This window comes from Petromyzon marinus, chromosome 58 (genome assembly GCF_048934315.1).
Source record: "Petromyzon marinus isolate PM22_M1 ecotype Great Lakes invasive population chromosome 58, UKy_Petmar_22M1.pri1.0, whole genome shotgun sequence".
In the NCBI taxonomy this organism is placed as follows: domain Eukaryota; kingdom Metazoa; phylum Chordata; class Hyperoartia; order Petromyzontiformes; family Petromyzontidae; genus Petromyzon; species Petromyzon marinus.
This window is the reverse complement of record NC_133724.1, coordinates 2,311,804-2,332,244: the sequence shown is the minus strand read 5'-3', so window position 1 is coordinate 2,332,244 and position 20,441 is coordinate 2,311,804. Positions and strand designations below refer to the sequence as shown.

Here is a 20,441-nt window from a genome sequence, read left to right as displayed (position 1 = left end):
AACGCATGGTCTGGCTGATCACGTTATTTCAAAGATTGCTAAATTATAGGTTAAGAGTGATAGAGTACAGATCACAGACACATATATAGACATCCAAGCAGAGAGAGCCAGCACAGAGACACACAGAGAGAGACACACACATTGGACAAAGTGAAACAATGCTTCTGTATCGAAGCCTTAAATAGAGGGGAATGGAGGGGGCGGGGGTGGAGACAGAGCAAAGGAATACAAATTAGCATGGACTAGGAGCCACCGCACATGCCGCTGCAGCGTGGTGAGGGGGAGAAGGGGGCACAGCAATCAGATTAGCATGCCCACAGGGACTGTGGAGAGAAACAAGACACATACACGTAGACACAAAGGCAGAAACACAGGTAGAGGCAACATAGAGACACAAACTTAAGTTAAGTGTGACATTTGAGACAGAGACACGTCACATACACGTAGACACAAACAGAGACAACGCAAAGACACATACTTCATACCTCCCCGTAGAGGCGGTTCAACTTGATTTGGTGATGGGTGTCTCGGGGTGTCGCTACTGAGCGTCCTCAAAGATCTGGGATAATTAAATCAAAGGGTGGAGTTCCACTCCTCCCCGGTATATCAATTTTCTTAACAAAACCCCGTTATTTCCATGAATGTGGTCAATTTACAACTGGTAATGTTATTAGCATTGCTCTTATACGACACAAATATGTAATTAAAGTGAAAAAAACAAACGCTAGGGTCACTGCCAGGGTGTGGTACTCGTTTGTAGCGGACTACTTTGTAATCATCAGTGAGGTGGCCAGTATGAGTAGTGTTGGCTCATTGGTTAGGATCGTTAGGATCAGGGGGAGGCTAGTGCCAGCAGCTGGTTGGCTAACTGGCTAGGATCAGTGGGTGACTAGTACTTGTGGCTGGTTGGCTAACTGGCTAGGATCAGTGGGTGACTAGTACTTGTAGCTGGTTGGCTGACTAGGATCAGTGGGTGACTAGTACTTGTAGCTGGTTGGCTAACTGGCTAGAATCAGTGGGTGACTAGTACTTGTGGCTGGTTGGCTAACTGGCTAGAATCAGTGGGTGACTAGTACTTGTGGCTGGTTGGCTAGCTGGCTAGGATCAGTGGGTGACTAGTACTTGTGGCTGGTTGGCTAACTGGCTAGGATCAGTGAGTGACTAGTACTTGTAGCTGGTTGGCTAGCTGGCTAGGATCAGTGAGTGACTAGTACTTGTGGCTGGTTGGCTAACTGGCTAGGATCAGTGGGTGACTAGTACTTGTGGCTGGTTGGCTAGCTAGCTAGGATCAGTGGGTGACTAGTACTTGTAGCTGGTTGGCTAGCTAGCTAGGATCAGTGGGTGACTAGTACTTGTAGCTGGTTGGCTAACTGGCTAGGATCAGTGGATGACTAGTACTTGTGGCTGGTTGGCTAACTGGCTAGGATCAATGGGTGACTAGTACTTGTAGCTGGTTGGCTAACTGGCTAGGATCAGTGGGTGCCTAGTACTTGTAGCTGGTTGGCTAACAGGCTAGGATCAGTGGGTGACTAGTACTTGTGGGTGTTTGCTAACTGGCTAGGATCAGTGGGTGACTAGTACTTGTGGCTGGTTGGCTAGCTGGCTAGGATTAGTGGGTGACTAGTACTTCTGGCTGGTTGGCTAGCTGGCTAGGATCAGTAGGTGACTAGTACTTGTGGCTGGTTGGCTAACTGGCTGGGATCAGTGGGTGAATAGTACTTGTGGCTGGTTGGCTAGCTGGCTAGGATCAGTGGGTGACTAGTACTTGTGGCTGGTTGGCTAACTGGCTAGAATCAGTGGGTGACTAGTACTTGTGGCTGGTTGGCTAACTGGCTGGCATCAGTGGGTGACTAGTACTTGTAGCTGGTTGGCTAACTGGCTAGGATCAGTGGGCGACTAGTACTTGTGGGTGGTTTGCTAGCTGGCTAGGATCAGTGGGTGACTAGTACTTGTAGCTGGTTGGCTAACTGGCTAGTATCAGTGGGTGACTAGTACTTGTTGCTGGTTGGCTAATTGGCTGGGATCAGTGGGTGACTAGTACTTGTTGCTGGTTGGCTAGCTGGCTAGGGAAGGCATTTGATTGGCCAGTGTGCTCCACCCACGCACCAGATGCCCCTCATCCTCTCCTCCGCACAACGTGGCCATCTGGGGTTTCACCACTTTCTCTCCGTTCCTCGTGCCCACAGCAGCGATAACTCTGCACCAGAGTCCACCGTGAACAAAGTCGCCGCCACCGCCGCCGCCACCGCCGTAGCCACCACCGTAGCCACCGCCGCCGTCACCGCCGCTGTTCCGGATCCGGATGCCCATCACCACGCCGCTAACCACATCCCTGTGGTGCCAGGTAAGCCGTTGTCACCGTGTTGGAGGAATGCGAGTCAGGTAAATGAAGATGGTGCCGATGGCAGTCGTGGAGTGCCCTTTCGTTTACGTGGAGCGCTCCTGCCACCAACATCCGCGAAGCCAGCAGCGTGCGTCCATCAAGACGGACGTCTGCCGACGAAAACTCAAAATGCCCAAGACCAGTCGCGCTTGCTCGCTTTGAACAAATGCTGCTGCATATTTGCGCGCGGAATGCCAATAGGTCGGGGGGCTAAAAGGTACCGTTGCGTAGAGAGACAGAAGCAATTCTAAGTACGGTCCGTTACTCCGACACCGACGTGTTTTCATAACGCGAATAGGATACGACGCGCTTTTCATAACACGGATGAGAATTTGACATCACGCGATCAAGGAATAAGCGGTCATACGGCTGCCTCGGCGTGGCGTCGAACAAGGCATTGGGGTGCTGCTGGATGCTTCGAGATGCAGCCCGCGTACGCATGTCATGCGTTCTCGCCGACTGTGCTTACCGTATATTATTAATTGCAACGCGATTTTAACCCTGACGCGGTTTTCTGGAGGAACACGGCTCCAACCGCGTCATAGGAGAACAGACTGCACTGCGTTTATTGAACTGCTCGACGTTGGATTCCCTCGAGCGAAGCCGTCCCCCCGCCCCGTTTCACCGCCTGTCCGCTCCCCTCACCCCCCTCCTACCCAGTCCCGGCCGGGCGGCTCCACACCCTGACGGTGGGGCCGGCGCCGCACAGCGACGTGGTGCTGCACACGTGCACGTGCGCGGAGCGGCCGGGCGGCGCCGCCGTGGAGGAGACGCAGCCGATGACCTCCAAGACACAAAAGTGTCGGTGGCAGCAGCAGCAGCAGCAGCAGCTGGGCCGGCGCGCGGAACGGACGCTCGGCGGACTGGACGGCCCGCAGCCCGAGAAGCCGCCCGCCAGCGCCAGCAAGCGCGAGCAAGCGTCGCAAACTCTGCAGCAGCAGCAGCAGCAGCAGAGCGCGAAGAGAAGCAAGAAACTCGGGCAGTGGGAGCAGCTGAAGGCCGGCGCGCTGGCGAGGCTGGAGTGGCTGTGCTTGCAGCTGTACCCCAAGCGTGCCCGCGCCGCCCACGGCACGGGCGGCGACGGCGCGCGGCAACCGCTGCCGCAGCGGGGCGAAGGGGAGGACGACGAGGGGGCGGCCGGGCCGGTACGGCAGGAGGACACCGTGGTGTAGGCAGGCGGGCGGGACGCGGAAACCGGCGTGCCGTGGGACGCCGCGAGCTCGGCGGGCGGAAGCGGCCGCCGCCGATACGGCGCAGGGAATCGGCTCGGACCGGTGCAACGCTCCGGTTGCCGGGTCGTCGACGGTACCGCCGGCGACGCAGCGCGGCCGAGGCCGGTTCCCCGTGGATTCACGCACGGTCAGACTGGTGGCGGCACCACTGGATGGGGGATTTTCTACTGCGAGAAAAAAAAAAACTTTCAATGGTGGAAAATAAAACGATCTCCGCTCGGAGAGCCGGGCGTTAAATGGCAATCGCGCGTCACGGGGACGCGCGGCGATATTACAAGGCGCTGTTAGATTTACGTCGATACCATTGTCGTCATCGTCAAGTTTGAAAATGCAAAATAAATTATTCATTGCGAAGGGGTGCTGCTGTTGCTGTTGTTGTTGCTCTAAAAAACCGGTCCATGTTCGATGTTCGGTCGCCGCGTCGACGGCATTTGTCGCGATTTCTCACTCAACGGAGCGGCGCCGCGCGGAGGCTGCCGCCATCTTCCACTGCTTTGACCACCCGCGCGCGAAATTGCAGTCGTTGCTCCGCATGGACATCAGCAGCTGTACCAAAGAAGCCCATAGCCGGGGGGGGGGGGGGGTATACTGCGTCGCGCTGGAATTCGTCAACGCGTACTAATTCGTACCGGCCTTGTCTTTTTTGCAAGTGGCGGCTCACAAGCCTGGGCCCCTCCCCTGCCTTCCACTCAACCCCCCTCGACCCCCTCGACCCCCTCGACCCCCCTAGCTGCCCGCAGGCAGCCAACTGAAAAAACCTCTGGCTCCAAGCCAAGCTCATCCGAGCAGCAGCTGACCCACGACGCTCGCCGTCGGCGCCGATGCCCAAGTGGCTCGGTGATCGCAAAAACTGCCGCCGCGTTTCGCTCGGGCAACGCGGTGGGGGGTGGGGGGGGGGGCGGTGCGGGGGAGGGAGCCCAGCTCACTCGGCCGGCGGTCTCAAGTCAGCTCAGCCAAGACGACAACACAATCACGGGGGACTCGCGCCCCGATAACTTTATTTCGTGAGGTGCACGGCGACGGCACATTCATTGTACGAGGCTCGCCAAACGACATCGTGGGGCCACTCAACACAGTCCCCCCCCCCCCCCCGCCGCCCGGGTGCGCGCGGGCCAACGAAACGGCGCGGCGAAAAACCGCGATGGCAGCCGGCGTAATGGTCAAAGCGACGGCAGGACTTCGGTTCCCTCCCGCTCGTTCCCGGGGTGGGGGAGGGGGAAAAAAACTCGGTTTAAGCCAGAGGAAGACAAAAAATAAACAGGGTGGGAATAGAAATGATATTTATGATGTCGGAGACCAGCTGGTGGCGGCGGTGGTGGAAGTGGAGGCTGGTTCCTGGTGACGGCAGGGGGGACGGAGAGGGATGGCGTCGGCGCCTCCTTACAGCTCGTCGGCGAACGGCGTGCTGCGCAGGTTTCCATTGGCTGCCACCGTCTTCTTTCCCGTCACAAACTTCTTAGCGGCCTGGACGTCGCGCACGAAGCACACAGGGAGATCCACCACCACCCCCCCACCACCCCCCCACCACCGCCCCCCCACCACCCCCCCACCACCGCTCCCCCACCACCCCCCCATCACCACCACCGGTGCAGCTTTTATGTGTGGCTCTCTAAGCAGAGTGCCGGTGCACGCCTGTCAAACAGCACTGTGCAGGCAACGAGGGTCGGCGGATCGCACAAAGGCCCCCCGTGGGCAGCCAACAGATCCCAAACCCCGGGGCTCCTCAACACGTACGCAGGCTCGTCACGCGGCCTTTCCGAATTGCTTTTCTCCGAGCCACGAATCTGTTCGTGCGAACGGAAATTAATTCGGGAGCTAAATGCCCATGTCGAGGGCTGCTGCTCGCTACGACGAGAGAGCTTCAGGACAGAGAGCGAGCAAGTCGATTTGCTGTTCCTCCCGCGTTGTAGGAGGGCGGACTACAGTGGTGCACTGTACGGTCCATTCCCCAGGCCCCTCATGGGAAGGAGAGCGAGTGAGGCCGGCACAGGGCTGCCCCCCAACCGGGCGTACGCTCGCCCCCGCCCCCCCCAAATCGCACATGCTCTCGGCCCCCCCCCCCAAATCGCGTGGAGCTTACAGCGATGACGTCGGCGGACTTGACGGCGTCGATGGCCTGCAGCACGCTGGGCAGTGCCGTGTAGGAGCTGGTCTCTAGCACCTGGGTGCTGAGCTCATCCACCAGAGCCTCCCTCCCCTCCAGCCCCATGAGCAAGCTCGCCTTCAGCTGGTTCCTGCACACGGTCCACGGCCGTTCGTCAGTGGTCGCCCCGACGATCGTGGACTTGACCTTGACGATGGTGGTGGTGGTGATGATATTGACGATGATTTTAGTGACGTTTATTTTCAAGTTTATTCTGTTTAATCAGTTGACAGCCTGAGACAATGACTTGGGTAAGGATGATGACATTGGTAGTGAAGATGATGACGGTGATGGTGACATTGACAGTGGTGGTGACGGTGATGTCGGCGGTAGTAATGACGGTGATGTCGGCGGTATTGATGATGGTGATGATTACCAAGACGGTGACATTGATGAGTGACGTTGGTAGTGATAACAGCAATGGTAACGATGATGCTTCCGGTGATCAAGACGATGCTTACGACGACGATGGCGATAATTACGGTGGCGATGACGACGGTGATGTTGATTATTGTGACGATGATGGCGGTGGTGGTGGTGATGAGGATGATGGTGGAGGTGGTGGTGGCGATACGAAAACCCAAATGCACACGCACGTACAGCACGGCTCATCGCCCCACCACACCAAACCCTCACTTACTGGGCCCGCTGGAATTCTCCGGCCGACAGATTCCCCTCGGCGATCGCCTTCACCTTCCCCACGGCGGCTTGCAGCACCTGCGGGTCACGCACGCCTCGATGACGGTAGAGAAACTACGCGGACACAAGTCGCCAACGCCGTGCTCCTGAGTTTAGAGGAGGTGGGGGAGATTGGGCTCGCTGCTGAGAGGGGAAAACCGCGAGCGGGGTGTTTGCACTTTTACGTGGGGAGGGGGGGGAACGGTGAGGGAGGAAGAACTTAAGGGAGTAGAGGGAGCGGGGGGGGGGGGAAGAAGTGGGGGGGGGGGAGAGGGGCGAAGGGAGGGGGGAGGGAGGGGGAATGTAAAAAATAAACGGAGGAGCACGTAGGAAGGAATCACATGGCGCTTAACAAACGTGTCACTCTGTCACAGTCCCGCAGGGCGGTTACCACAGGTTTAATCACAGCGCATGTGGCGTGCACTCGCCTTGTCCACTTCGCCGCTGTTGCAGACGGCGTAGATGCCGAAGAGGCCCGAGTCCCTGTAGCTGCTGTTGAAAGCGGATGCCTGCAGCAGACGCACACAACCCTGCCACCTTAATTCTGGGCGAGCCAAACGAAGAGACGTGACACACGGCCATGGTACATGGTCACCCGGCCCGGGGTAACAATGCTTACGATCCCCGAATTAGACAGGCAATGAATCGCAACCCCCGTGATCTAAGACGAAACCACTGTAAAGAAACCATTTTTATTTTCCCAGGTAAGGCCCATTGGCATTTAAAGCTTTGTTTCAGAAGCGACCTGGCCACGAACGATAGTTCAACGGTCGTGGCTTATCATGTGAAAATGTATCGCAGTCAAATACTCTAAAACGCGCGATGTTTATTTTAAATGTGGGAGGGAAAACCGGAGGACCCGGAGAAAAATCCACGCGACCACGGGGAGAGAGAGAGAGAGGGAACATGCAAACTCCAAATACACAGCAGCAGGCGTCAGGGTCGGGATCGAACCCACGACCTCCTGCATACCAGGCGAGGGAGTCAACATCTCGCTACCGTGACGCATTTAGGTTCAGGGCGCTGAACTGGCACCGCTGAAATCCAGCTATCAGTCGCCTGTAACTAAACCCGGTTCCCAAGTGCAGTGGAGTTGATGGTCTCGGCCCCACGTCACCAACGAACGCACATGGAAAAAAACGGTGGCAGGAAATGTGGGCGAGAGCGCTTCATTAGGCTAAATTCCGGCTCCCGAGGATTAAAAATCATCGATTTGCGCAGCAGATCGGAGGTAACGCTGCGACTTCCGTTCTCAAAACACGGCGGACGGCCCGCTCCGCCCTGCGAGAGACATCCTTGTGTCTTCGACAGCACGACCGCGACACCGCCGGACTCACGGCGAAGGGGTGGCCGACGGCCTTGGCGATGGCGCCGCCGATCTTGCCGGCCACGGCGTCGGTGCCGCGCTTGATGCAGGGCCCGGCGCCCAGCACGTGCTGCAGCAGGGAGAGGGCGCGAGCCTCCGGCGTGCCCCACGGCGCGCCCTCGCTCGCCACCGCCGCGTGCGTCAGCTCACCGGAGCCGTGCACGCGCACGTTGCCTGCGCGCCACAGTTGCGTGCCGTTTGCGTGCGCCAATCGGTGCAATCGTTGTTGCCGACGTTGGTGTTGTTACGGTCATCCGGAACAGACCGTCCAACGTTTATGAAGACGCAATGGCACGATCGACGAATACCAATGAGACATCACAGCGGTACACTCCGCTGCTCCTGACGCAGTCAGCAGCCGTACAAATGAAGAAGTGTATTCGTGACTACGATTCCACTGGAATCGACTGCCGGTTCCTGACTTTTCCAGCATCGATGCTTTTTTATAGTTTAGTTTTTTGCCCTTCCCCCACACCTCCGATTAGCATGGTTGGCTATGTATGGTGCGAAAGAAGTTAAACATACATACAAACTACTGTACACTACACACTTCACTACTAAACAGTACACTACACTACTATACACTCCATTACTACACATAACCATGTACACTTCGATTGGCACGGTTGATTACGTACCGTGCAAAATAAGTTTAACATACATCATCGTAACGCCACTGTCCACTTCGATCATTCAGGGGGTGGAATTGCAGGCAGTGGCGCATGGCCTTATGAGTAGGCCATGCGCCGCTGGTTCACTCGGAGACCTCCACGCGAACCTTGCCGATCAACTCCCTACCACAGGAAAGAATGCGTGGACTTCAGAGGCGTCAGGAAAGCCCTCACCTCCGACGTAGGTGGCCTTGACGGAGGACGAGCCGATGCCTCCACGCACGTTCAGGAACTGCTCCGCCAGCTGCTTGAGCAGCTTGTGTTCCACCCCTGCGGCGACACAAGAGTTATGACGCGGCGCGCGGCCAAAACCCACAACTGAAAACCGTGACCAGTATTGGCCAAAAATCCCAACGCTTCAAAAAATTAAAAGACAAATGACTCAATTGGAATCACGCGCACAGCTGTAAAAATAGACTTGTGACTCAGTGCGGCTTCCCTGGCTAAGCAAGCATAATGATGATCTCCTACGACTCAGGTAAGTGTGTACAGTAAAACCTTGGATTGCGAGCATAATTCATTCCGGAAACGTGTTTGTAATCCAAAGCACTCTATGCCAAAGCACTCGTATGTCAGTTGTGATCACGTGACGCTCGGCAGTACAAAGCGCACGCGTGCTACTCGTATTGCAAGACCCTCGCTCGTTTATCAAATTAATATTTATTTAAACATTTTTGCTCGTCTTGCAAAACACTCGCAGACCAAGTTACTCGCAATCCAAGGTTTTTACTGTATGTTGAACTTCATTTGGGAGGCACAAAAAAAAATTGAAGAACGAATCTGTTACAGAAGCCACCTGCACCGCCACCATCAAGACAGGGGAGATGCAAGCTACGAACCAACGAATGCCAAGGCCCTACTTTGAAATGGTTTTCAGCCAGTGCTCCCAAGAGCACCAATCCTAACCCCATAAAGTAGGTGGCCGTAACAGCCACCGATGGCGAAGGCCTCACACGGGATAGACCAGGGGGTCGGCAAACCCACAACCCCGGAGCCGCATGCGGTGTGGCTCGTTGGCTACCCCCACGCGGGCAGCTGTTTTTTTTGAAAGGGAAAGGGAAAAAAAACAAAACCCTTAAATCTTAAAACATAATTTACCGCAAATATTTCAAATGTGACAGGGAATGGGTCACTATGGAATGTCTTGGTGGCAACAAAATGTACACCATTGTTAACGAATAACTAATGGGGACAAAAAGGTAAAGACGCAGTTTATCCCATCACCTATCTTGTTTATTTAAGCCAGAACCCGTGTTGTCATCCGCTGTATACCCGCTGCTGTGCATGTGTACACATAGCTCCGCGTGTGATGCGGCTCTCCCAACTATTTTGGTCAAACACAAAAACAAAGAAATGGCCCTTCCTCTTTGAAAGGTTGCCGACGACTGGGCTAGCCAACAACAATCTCCTAGGCCCTTCGAGTTTTTTTTTTTGCTTCTGGTGAATTTCCTCAGAGTGGAATCGATATATGAGGTGAGGAGTGCGGGACCTCACCAACGCCCACCAGTGCCATCCGCGCGCTGGTGTAGTGGTGCTGAACGTAGTCGTGCAGCTGTCCGGACACAGTGGGAGACGCAGTAATCAACATCGTGCGCACGCACGCATAGACAAAAGATACCCCCCCCGTGTAACCTTAATAGACTGTTGGGGTCAAGTGCTGTTTAGCGAGCAGCACCTACGAAGGCCGGCACGGCACACGAGGGTGTGGTTGGTGGCAAACACCGCGCCCGGCCGCCTTTGTCTCGCCAGGTGGCGATGTTTACTACACACCGCACCAGGTACTCCTTTGAGGCTGAGTCGACCTAGGGGAGGCCCAGGACCGGTTCATATAATCGTCACTGGCGTTTGGTGGCCGTGAGCGGGGAATCTAAAAAATGTGGTTCGTAAAAGCGCAGCGTGGCGCTAACCGGTACACTACCGCCCCCCCACACACGACTGGGAATAGAACTTTAAGGAGTTCTAGAACTTTAAGGAGTTCTAGAACACCCGTGGCACGCCACACGCGGCAACATTACATATCGCCAACCCCTGGTGTTGGCCGTGAGCAGGAATCAAACCCGGGTCGCCGAGTTCGCATCACAGTGCGCCAACCGCTACACTACCGCACTCACAAGACAAAGATCCCCCGTGTAGCCTTAACAGACTGTTGGGGGCAAGTGTTGTTAACGAGTAGCACATGAAGGCTGGCACTGCACATGAGGGGGTGGGGGGTGGTGAGCACCACGCCCGGCCGCGTTTGTCTCCCTAGCGGCAACGTTTATACACCGCACCAGATACTCATTTAAAGGGAGGCCCAGGACCGTTTCAGATAATCGTCACTGGTGTTGGTGGCCGTTAGCGGGAACTGAACTCGGGACCCCTTGTGACCAACTGGACCGCTATTTGTCGCATAACGCTGCCACATAGCGCCCCATAGTTGCGACCCTGACCATACCCGGTGACTGTGTTCGTCTCCACGGTACTGACATTTGATAGAAACCAGCAAAATGTGTTTATGCTCCTGTGTTCATAAATTCACTCCAGCTGCGTCCTTGGATATATTTTATTGCTGCTACCACGGTGATTATTGCTCGACTAGCCTTTTGCCCGTCCAATGACGGGTGTATTTCAGTAAATCTGAAACTGCAGTGACGTCAACCGCTCATGATTATTAATTAGGGGGGGATCCACGTGGAGGACGTCACCTGTTCATGATTATTAATGAGTGGGGCTGGCCGACGTGGAGTGACGTCACGTGCGGGACACACAGACATTCTTGACCCGTTATAGTAGCAAATGCCAAGACACCTCCGTCCGTGCCAGCGACTCGATCTACCCGAGTTTCTCTACAACCACTATGTTTGCCTGACACTGCTTTTCTCGTCGGGTGACAAGCACCCTGTGTCCGGGCCACAGAGCCCGGTATCCTCATACAGGTGCCATGTGCCAGCCCCAAACTAACCATGTCCTGTGAGAAGGCCCCAATCATGAAGTCAGGGCAGTACAGCGAGTTGGCCAGAGTGTTTTTGAAGGCGGCTGCGTGCAGGTTCTCCATTACACCTGCGCAAAACGCACACGAAAACGGATACACACACACAGCACCCCCCCGTATAAGTTCTGCTAGCGAGCACCCGGAGTGGAAGATGGATGGCAGTCTTCGCGCGGCCCACTCTGTTAAGCGAGAAATCACGACTAACGCCATCAACCGCGGTGACCGAACATCGATCATCGATCTCCCGGTCTGCAGAGCAACAACCTATGAAGGTCGGCACGGCATACAAGGGGAGGGGCGGGGGCGGGGGGGGGGGGTGGTGAGTAGCCGGCACCGCGCCTCGCCGAAATCTGTCGAATTGGTGGCGATTTCTATTCGCACCGCACCAGGTACCACCGATTGAGGCACAAGAGTGGCTCTCGCCGTGGCCGTATCTCGCCGCGGCGGCGGCGGCGGCGGGGCGCGTGCCGCCGGCAAGCTCACCGACGGTGGGGTTCAACAGGGCGAGCGCCTTCTCCAGCTTGAGACGCGGAGCCGCATCCTGCAGCTCCCACGGGCGGAACTCCTGCGCCAGCGTCACGTTCACCAGCAGCTCCATCAGGTTGTCCCTGCCACAACGGCAGGGGCATCGGACGCACACAAAGATCATTTCGGTCACTCGTTTTGACGTTCGTCGCCGCAGCCTCCGTGCAGTTTTACGACAACCTGCAGCGTTTTAGTCATTCGCTGCCAGTCTAGTCCAGGAGTCGGCAACCTGCGGCCCTCTGGCTTCCCCCTTAGGGGCAGCCGTTTTGTTGTTGGTGTTGTTGTAAAAGCTTAAATCTTAAACGTGATTTAACGGCAAGAGAATTTATTAAATGTGGCGGGGAATCAATGTGTCGCTCTGGAATGTCTTGGTGGCGGCAAAATGTAAAAAAACTGTGTTGTTCAAGAATAAGGGAGGAAATGAGCTTAAACAAACCAGTTTATTCCATCACCTATTTTGTTTCGTAAAGTCAGAATTAGTTTGCCATCCGCTGTATGGCCGCTGCCGTGTTTGTGCATGTGCACAAGTAGCTCTGTGTGTGATGCGGCTCACTATTTAGGTCAAAGACAACAACATGGCTCTTCTTCTTTGAAAGGTTGCCAAGCCCTGGTCTAGTCGACTTAACACCGGCCCAGGGGCTCAGCGGTCAAGCGAGCGGCTCGAAAATCGCAAGGTATAGAGACGAAAATCCTGGTTGAGGGTTGTTTGTCAAGCCAATCATCCCCCTCTCCGAAGGCAAACGGAATAGGTACCACTTTGTGGGGAAGTCGGCAGTGGTTGTCCTATGCAAAGACTCGCCCCCGCAATGACAAACGAGGGAGGAAATGATAATCAGTTGGCCAAATCAGTCAAATGTCGAGTTGGTGCAAGGGGCGCGCAATTATTTTAAATGACCCCAACGTTTAGAGTGCATTTTATTTTCCGGAGCATTTCATAGTCCAGACAATACGGTATTTTACCAGGTAAGGCCCCACTGAGCTAAAAAGCTCTTTTTCAGAAGCGACCTGTCTATCACAAATGATAGCTCAACGAAGTGGCTTATCGTGTGGAAATGTATATCGGCCAAATATTTTAATCGCACGTTGATTCTAAATGTGGAGGGAAAAACCGGAAAGACCCGGAAGACCCAGAAAAAATTGCATAAAACCATGGAGAGAGAGAACTCCAAATATACAGCAGGCATCAGGGTCGGGATGGAACCCACGACCTCCTGCATAGCAGGCAAGAGAGTTAACATCTCGCCACCGCGGTGGCCCATTGTTCCAAGGATTCGAGACGTACGAGAGGTGCGGTATAATAACTAATAAATGATGAAGGGTAGCGTGATGATGAAGAGTAGCGCGCTGGCGTGGGAGGGGGACTCACACGTGGTCTCGCTGGCAGTCCAACACGTACATAATGTGCTCCCGCGTCGTCAAAACGCTGTGGACAATGGCGGAGACACGCACAGCACGCTCAGCATTGCCGGCGCACTCAACACGCACAGCACTGCCGGGAAACTGATGCCAGCAGCGAGCGTCGCCGTCAAGGCAACGATGGTGAAGGCTGGGCGGGAGGTTTATGAAGGCAATTAAAGATAAAGGTGCAGGCCCTGAAATGTCTTGGCTCACGCCAAGACTGGAGGAAATGTCTCCACTCACGGGAGCTTCAAAGAGGGCGTATTTCTGATCGACTATTGCACGCTAACTAGACATCGGAAGACATGGGGAGTACCCACACTTTGCCCCCACCACGTGTGTGACCTGCCAATCGTCTTCACTGCGGTTGTACTCTTTTATACTGCTAGGCAGACAGAGGCAGAGGGATTTAAGAAACTCGCCCGCCTTTTAAACTGCCACGCCAGGGGATCGAACCAGAAACCTCTGCTTGCAATTCTAGCGTGATATTAAAACCACAGCAGTACCGACAAATGCAATAATATAATTCACGTGGTGCATCGGTTGGCGCACGGCACTCTTGAACCAGGTCAACCGAGTTCGATTCGTGAGCTTGCGGTGATGGTAATGGTGATAGCGGGTGCAGTGAGGACATCATTAATACTATTTCGATTTAAAGCTTTCGTGACTGCAGGGATTCATCTTCTTGGTTCTTTCGGTAAAGTCACGTAGGATGGAAATAAAATAATAAAAAATAAAACATAATCATTTTATTTTTTTATGTTTTATTATTTTATTTCCATTCTACGTGACTTTACCGAAAGAACCAAGAATATTAACACTATTGTGGAGGTTTTCACGGTCGTGCTGTTCTAGCTCGCCGATGTTTTTCGATGTGCTGGATTACGTTCCACGAGCCAGAGAGCTTCCTCAAAAACTGAAGGAACTTCAGCGAAGCGTCGGGGGGACATTGTGTCAAAGACGCGGGTTCAACCAGAGAACGCATTGGGAGAGCGAGAAGACGCAACCGCGAAAACCTACACGGCGGCGATTAAGAGAGGTTAAGGTGGTGGCGATGGGGGTGTGGTGGGTGAGGACAATGACTAACTTGAAGTTAGCACCGAGCTCCTCGAAGGCACGAGTGATCCTGAACGTTGACGCGCCCTTGGTGGTCTATGGGGACAAGGGGACAGGGGGGCATGCCACGTCAAGGAGCTGCTGTTTCTTCCACTTCTTATTTTGAACGGGGGCTGATGGAGATTGCAGAGCAACAACTACAATTTCACATTCAGGTGGGTCAAGCCAGACAAACCGTGTGAGGAGTACCTCAAGGAGCTCACGCACGACCATGAATATACACACACATGTATCAAGACATGCTGCCAAATACACACACACATCTAATATGCAGACTCTGTGAGGGCCAGAGTGAATTAGTTAAATTCCAAAGGGGGGATATTTTCGACCTGGCAAACACCCAGGTTTCTAATTTGAGCATGCTGTTGATTTAAAGTGGTTCTGAGCACAGAAGCATAGTTGTGATATAAATTATTTCACGCATACACTTTAGATTTGTTTAGGGTAATGTCTGTTTTTTTTAATAGCTACTAATTAATGGGTAACTGTTTGAATACCTATTTAAGACTTTTCATTTAGAAATATTCTTAAAATATAATTTGTACCTGGGCCCCATGAGGTATATGGTGCATAGCACAAGCTCCAACTATTATAAATCGATATTGACTAATTTAATGTGTTGTTTTTTTGTTATTCATACAATCCAAGCATGCTCAAAGTTGAATATCAACTACTGTGGGGCCCTGTCATCGAGCCTCTGGTTAGCAGGGCTGCCTATGTACAGTGCGAAAGAAGTCCAACGTACGCACATTTGAAAATCATATTTGGCCCTCAGTGAGGAATGGGCTCCCCATACCTGGCACACAAACATCGGGCACGCACGCACGTACCAGGTTGGCGTAGGTGCGCAGGCAGTGCGTGATGCCCAGGTTGTCGCTGGTCTCGTAGCGACTGCCGGCCCTCACGAGCAGCGCCACCTTGGACACGGGCGAGTAGTCCTCAAGGGAGGCCACCACCAGCCCGCTGCTCAGCTTCGACACCTGAGGGTCGGGGAGGGGGTGGCGGTCGGAGCTCATTTTACCCCAACCTGACGTCCCAGCCCTGCCCAGCTGACCCGAAACACAGCAGCCTAGCACCAGCCATGTTTTATTTTAATAGTGGCTGTGCTGTTGAGAGACTTGCCCGTTTTCCACCACTGACTCGGGGTTGTAAACAAGTGTTAGGCAAAAGTGCCTCAATGTTTATTTGAGTAGGAAATCACTTCTTTTTTTACAACACTGCACTGGATTTGGGGGGGGGGTGTAATTGATCATGGAGGATCTGTGATATGCAACATACTTGATCAGCCTCCTAGCTCTGGGCTTGAATTTCTTGATTGAAAACTAATTTGTTTAGAACTGCTTTTTGCGTTTAATTTCTCCTTCCCCCGCATCTCCAATTAGCAGGGTTGGCTCCATCCAGTACGTTCTCTCTGGGCCATGAACTACCATAACCCACTCAGTGTTTACACCTCACCCCCCCCTCTCCCGGCCGCCCACCACCTATAAGAGACACCGACACCCCTCTCTGGGCCATGAACTACCATAACCCACTCAGTGTCTACACCTCACCCCCCCCTCTCCCGGCCGCCCACCACCTATAAGAGACACCGACACCCACCTGCACATCTTGGGGTGGTAGCGGAGCATGCGACTCCTTCGTGGACTTGAGCGGCTGACTCAGCGGCGATGCTAGCGCAGAGTACTGACGTCTCTGTTGAGGGAAGAGGGGGAGCGGAGGGATATGGGGGGGGATGGCAGAAAAGGTACAAACAGCGAGATGAAACTGTTAAGGTATGCCTCTCCGCACTGCATCACCTAGACATGGAACCGTCTGTAAATAAACAACATACATTGACTTAAAGCTTTCGTGACTGCAGGAATTCATATTCTTTGGGTCTTTCGCTAAAGCCACGTAGATAGAAAAATAAAAAATATACATGTAAATATCGCGACGTTTCGATCGCAACACAAGCAATCGTCATCAGGTGAAATAATGTAGCGGGAGAAATGCTGAGGCAGGAAGAAAGAACGCTATTTTTTTTCCTGCTTCAGGAGCTCTCCCGCTACATTTTTTCACCCGATGACGATTGCTTGTGTTGCGATTGAAACGTCGTGATATTTACATATTTTTTTCTATCTACGTGGCTTTACCGAAAGACCCAAAGAATAATAAACAAAAAACCTCCATGAATCGTCACAATTCAATCACGATTTGATTCCATCCATCAATTAATTGTCTTGCTCCATCTGAAATACCTCGTGTGAATCGCCTGCCTCACATGCCGTCTTGTTTGTGCCCATCGCTCATGTGACCATCATCGTCGTCATCAGCCATGACCTATCCACTGCTGGGTGGACTCCAAAAGTAGTCGTCATCTCTCATGGACTTGCAATGCAACAATCCAACAGTTATTCCATTTCCTTAAATGTGATGTTTGTCAAGTTTGCGTATACAAACTTGATTTGGCGCTTTCGTGACTGCGGGAATTACTCTTTGGTTCTTTCGGTAAAGTCATGTGGAAAAATAAAATAATAAATTCAATAATAGCATACGACGTTTCGATTGCAACACAAGCAATCATCAGGTGACTTTACCGAAAAAACTAAGAATATGAATTATTGCAGTCACGAAAGCTTTAAATCAAAATTTAAACCTAGTAAACTTAGAAATATAATGGAATACAACACAGATAGTCGGCTAACATAACAGTCAACACCCTACCTGGTTGATTACTTTCTTCCAATTTAGCAATCAACTCATGTATTGTGTGCAGGTATGCATTTCAATGTCGGACACCTGATATCACCTGTCCACAATCTTCTCTTATACCAGTTGTTCCATATTTACCTGACATAAAAAGGATACAATCTATTAACTTTCCATGCTTAAAACTGCGTTTTGCCTTATTTGTGTTGCAAGGCACCATTTAAAAAATGTGCTAAAATGTGATCGTGTGTCCTAGTTTCCTACGCATTTCTAACCAATCGGTAAAAATATGAGTGTACAAGTCTCCGTATGAAACATATTCGTCCAGCCCATGTTCATTTCCCACTGGTGGTGAGATGTTATCTCCCCACGCATGTTATGGAAGAGGTCGTAGGTTAATATTGAGAAACATGTGTTTCGATTAAGTAGCTGCTATAAATGTCCACATGATGAGTAACTTTGTTGAGCTATCATTTGTGGCCAGGTCACGAATGAAAAAGAAGCTGGTAGCTCAGTGGTAAGATAAAAATAGTTTAGCTTTATTTGTATGTTTTATGAAGTGATTTACATTTACTGTACTTTGCACTCCAATTGTATTGTGTTGCTGTAACGTTCTTACCTGCCCCCACTGGACATCTGTGAAAAAGAGCTTTATAGCTCAACGTATTCCTTCAGTATAAATACATTCTCATTCTTAGTTCGATCCCAACACTGACGCCTGTATATTTGGAGTTTGCGTGTTCTCCCCGGTTTTCCTTCCACATTTAGAAACATGCTTTCAGAGTATTTGGTTGATACAACATTCCACATGATCAGCCACTTCGTTGAGCTATAATGTGTTGCCAGGTCTCTTCTGAAAAAAGTAATATTTAAAAATAACTTTTCTTTAAAAACTCGCTTTAATGAAATGTACCGTACTAGTAATGGCAGAACTCCGCGACTCCAGGAAGTGGCCCCGAAGCTTGCCACAACGTAAGGGGACCGTGGTGATTTACAGCCAACGTGAGTAGAGCGTGGAAAATTAGACCCAAGCCGAAACATAACATATAAAAAATAATGTTTTAAAGTATATTTTTTTTCTTTTTTTATGATAGCATATAGTATTGTCATCAGTATGACATAAGTATACCAAGTTTGTAGTCGATACCGCATTGGGAAGTGGGTAAAAATTGAGTTACAATATTTGAGGATACAACAACTCTAAAATAGAGTTAAATAAAAGCGTGTAAAATAGCTACATTGCTCAGTGACCATGATGTTTCCCCTCAATGGAAACAACGGTCTAGTGATAAGAGCCGTGCATGATCTAGCAATTAAAAAAAACGTTCTGAAAAGTGCTAGTATACACGTGTCGGTGCTTTGAGAAGTGTCTGCATGCCATTTGTCGTATACCGGTACATTCAGACCCACTGACCATAACATAACCATAGTTCACAAAGCGCCCAAATGTGACCACATCTCAAGAGATTGTTCAAATCCCGTAGTGGTATATGCATGCAGTTTCCCTTGCCACGTGGGGATGCTGTTAACGTCATCTGCGCTCAGGTCACGGGTGCGCTTTTATCGAGGAAATATCTTCGGCTATCGTCGATCCACTGCTGGATGAGGGCCTCCACACGCCGTGCGACTGGGTCTACACAACCACACTTCGACCTTGTGCACCTGGGCAATGACTTCATTTCTGTTCACTCTCTCGAATTACAGGACGCGGCTTCAGTGATTAACAACAGCTCTGCTGAACACAGCCAATATATTTTACCATAATAACACTTAGGCTTTCGCGACCAATATTATCCACAATTAAGGTTTTTTTTCATCAGGCGACAATTCTGATGAGGCTGGTTGTAACCTCCAATTGTAAACGGTGTGGGTTAACTCTCCAACACACCGGTGTGCCGAAGTCGTAACTAATTGGCACGTTTTGTTTACGTGACAAACCTTACGAGTTGTCTGCGTCGGGCGGTGGTGGCTGCGGTGGCTTTAACGACACATTTAAATTGACGCGATCTAACGTCCCAAAAAAAACCCCCTTCATTATGGTCAAATGACCATAATTCACCACTGCGACCTTGCACACACGGACCTAACTTTCGCCTCTGAATTGCCTCATGTAAGACGCTTCAAAGCACCGGACGGACACACACACATACACACACCCGGCTTGCACGCAGCCCGTCATCGCAAACTTCAAGTGTCCAAGTGCAACGAGAAAGACAGAAGAACGAGAGGGAGAGTCGAGGGTTGAAAGAGACGGTGAGGGGGATGGTGGTGAGGGTGGTGGTGGTGAGGGGGGTGATGGTGGTGGTGAGGGGGTGGTGGTGGTGGTGAGGGGGGTGGTGGTGGTGAGGGGGGTGGTGGTGGTGGTGAGGGGGGTGGTGGTGGTGGTGAGGGGGGTGGTGGTGGTGGTGAGGGGGGTGGTGGTGGTGAGGGTGGTGGTGGTGAGGGGGTTAGTGGTGGTGAGGGGGGGTGATGAGTGGGGTGGTGGTGAGGGGGTTAGTGGTGGTGAGGGGGGCTGGTGGTGAGGGGGGCTGGTGGTGAGGGGGGCTGGTGGTGAGGGGGGCTGGTGGTGAGGGGGGCTGGTGGTGAGGGGGGCTGGTGGTGTGGCCAACATTCGAACGAAGCCTCGCCCGCTTGGCCGCAGCCGCGACCTCTGCGTGGACGAGCTCTTGCAGCAGCGGCGGCGGCGGCAAAAGAGGCGGGGGAAGGTGGGGTGGCGTGGGTGGTGTGAAACCGCGGCCGAAGACTGTAAGGAGAGAGAAAGGAGACAAGGAGAGAGGCTCACGCCGAGTTGAGGCCCGAGCGCCAACGCCGATCTCCTGAGCGCCGCCATCGCCTCGTCTCTCTCGTGCCCGCAGCGGCCTCCAAGGTGACAAGTGCAGCCGCACTTCCGGCAGAGGCGGTCCCCCCTCTCTCTCGCGTAACGTCACTTCCGTTAATTAAATAGACGTTTTAATAAATGTTTTCTCCTACAACATCAGAGTGCAGCGCCACATTAAATACGCACTACTACAATGACAATAGTTTAAAGCGATTTGAAGCACGTTTTATTTATTTTTGGGGGGGAGGGGGGGGCAGAGCTTTGTGACGTCATATTTGAGGGGGGTCTGGCTCTTTGTGATGCCATGTGACGATGGGGGAGGGGTCAAAAATCGTCCAAAATCGCGTGACGTCATTTACGGACGGCCCCTTATTGGCGTAATTAAGACTGGAGAAATCCGATGAGCTATGAAGCTCATTCTTTCACGGATGTCCCCATACATCACGATGGAT

The 20,441-nt window shown here is 52.5% G+C and overlaps 2 protein-coding genes across 2 annotated transcripts; one reads left to right on the top strand and one right to left on the bottom strand.

Annotated features, from left to right (window-relative positions):
• Window positions 1-1,964: 1,964 nt before the first annotated feature.
• On the top strand, window positions 1,965-3,650 carry LOC116955123 (uncharacterized). The gene is made up of 2 exons (XM_032976126.2): window positions 1,965-2,344; window positions 3,044-3,650. Exons 1-2 carry the CDS (start codon window positions 2,110-2,112, stop codon window positions 3,553-3,555), a joined length of 747 nt encoding a protein of 248 aa, XP_032832017.2. The 5' UTR covers window positions 1,965-2,109; the 3' UTR covers window positions 3,556-3,650.
• A 932-nt stretch (window positions 3,651-4,582) lies between these two features.
• UQCRC2 (ubiquinol-cytochrome c reductase core protein 2) lies at window positions 4,583-20,093 on the bottom strand. Its single transcript, XM_032976072.2, has 14 exons — window positions 19,954-20,093; window positions 16,083-16,175; window positions 15,314-15,463; window positions 14,455-14,519; window positions 13,336-13,392; window positions 11,928-12,052; window positions 11,415-11,512; window positions 9,968-10,025; window positions 8,648-8,743; window positions 7,774-7,976; window positions 6,865-6,945; window positions 6,399-6,475; window positions 5,696-5,849; window positions 4,583-5,079 (listed from the first exon to the last, which is right to left on the bottom strand). Exons 1-14 carry the CDS (start codon window positions 19,999-20,001, stop codon window positions 4,996-4,998), a joined length of 1,389 nt encoding a protein of 462 aa, XP_032831963.2. The 5' UTR covers window positions 20,002-20,093; the 3' UTR covers window positions 4,583-4,995.
• Window positions 20,094-20,441: the final 348 nt, after the last annotated feature.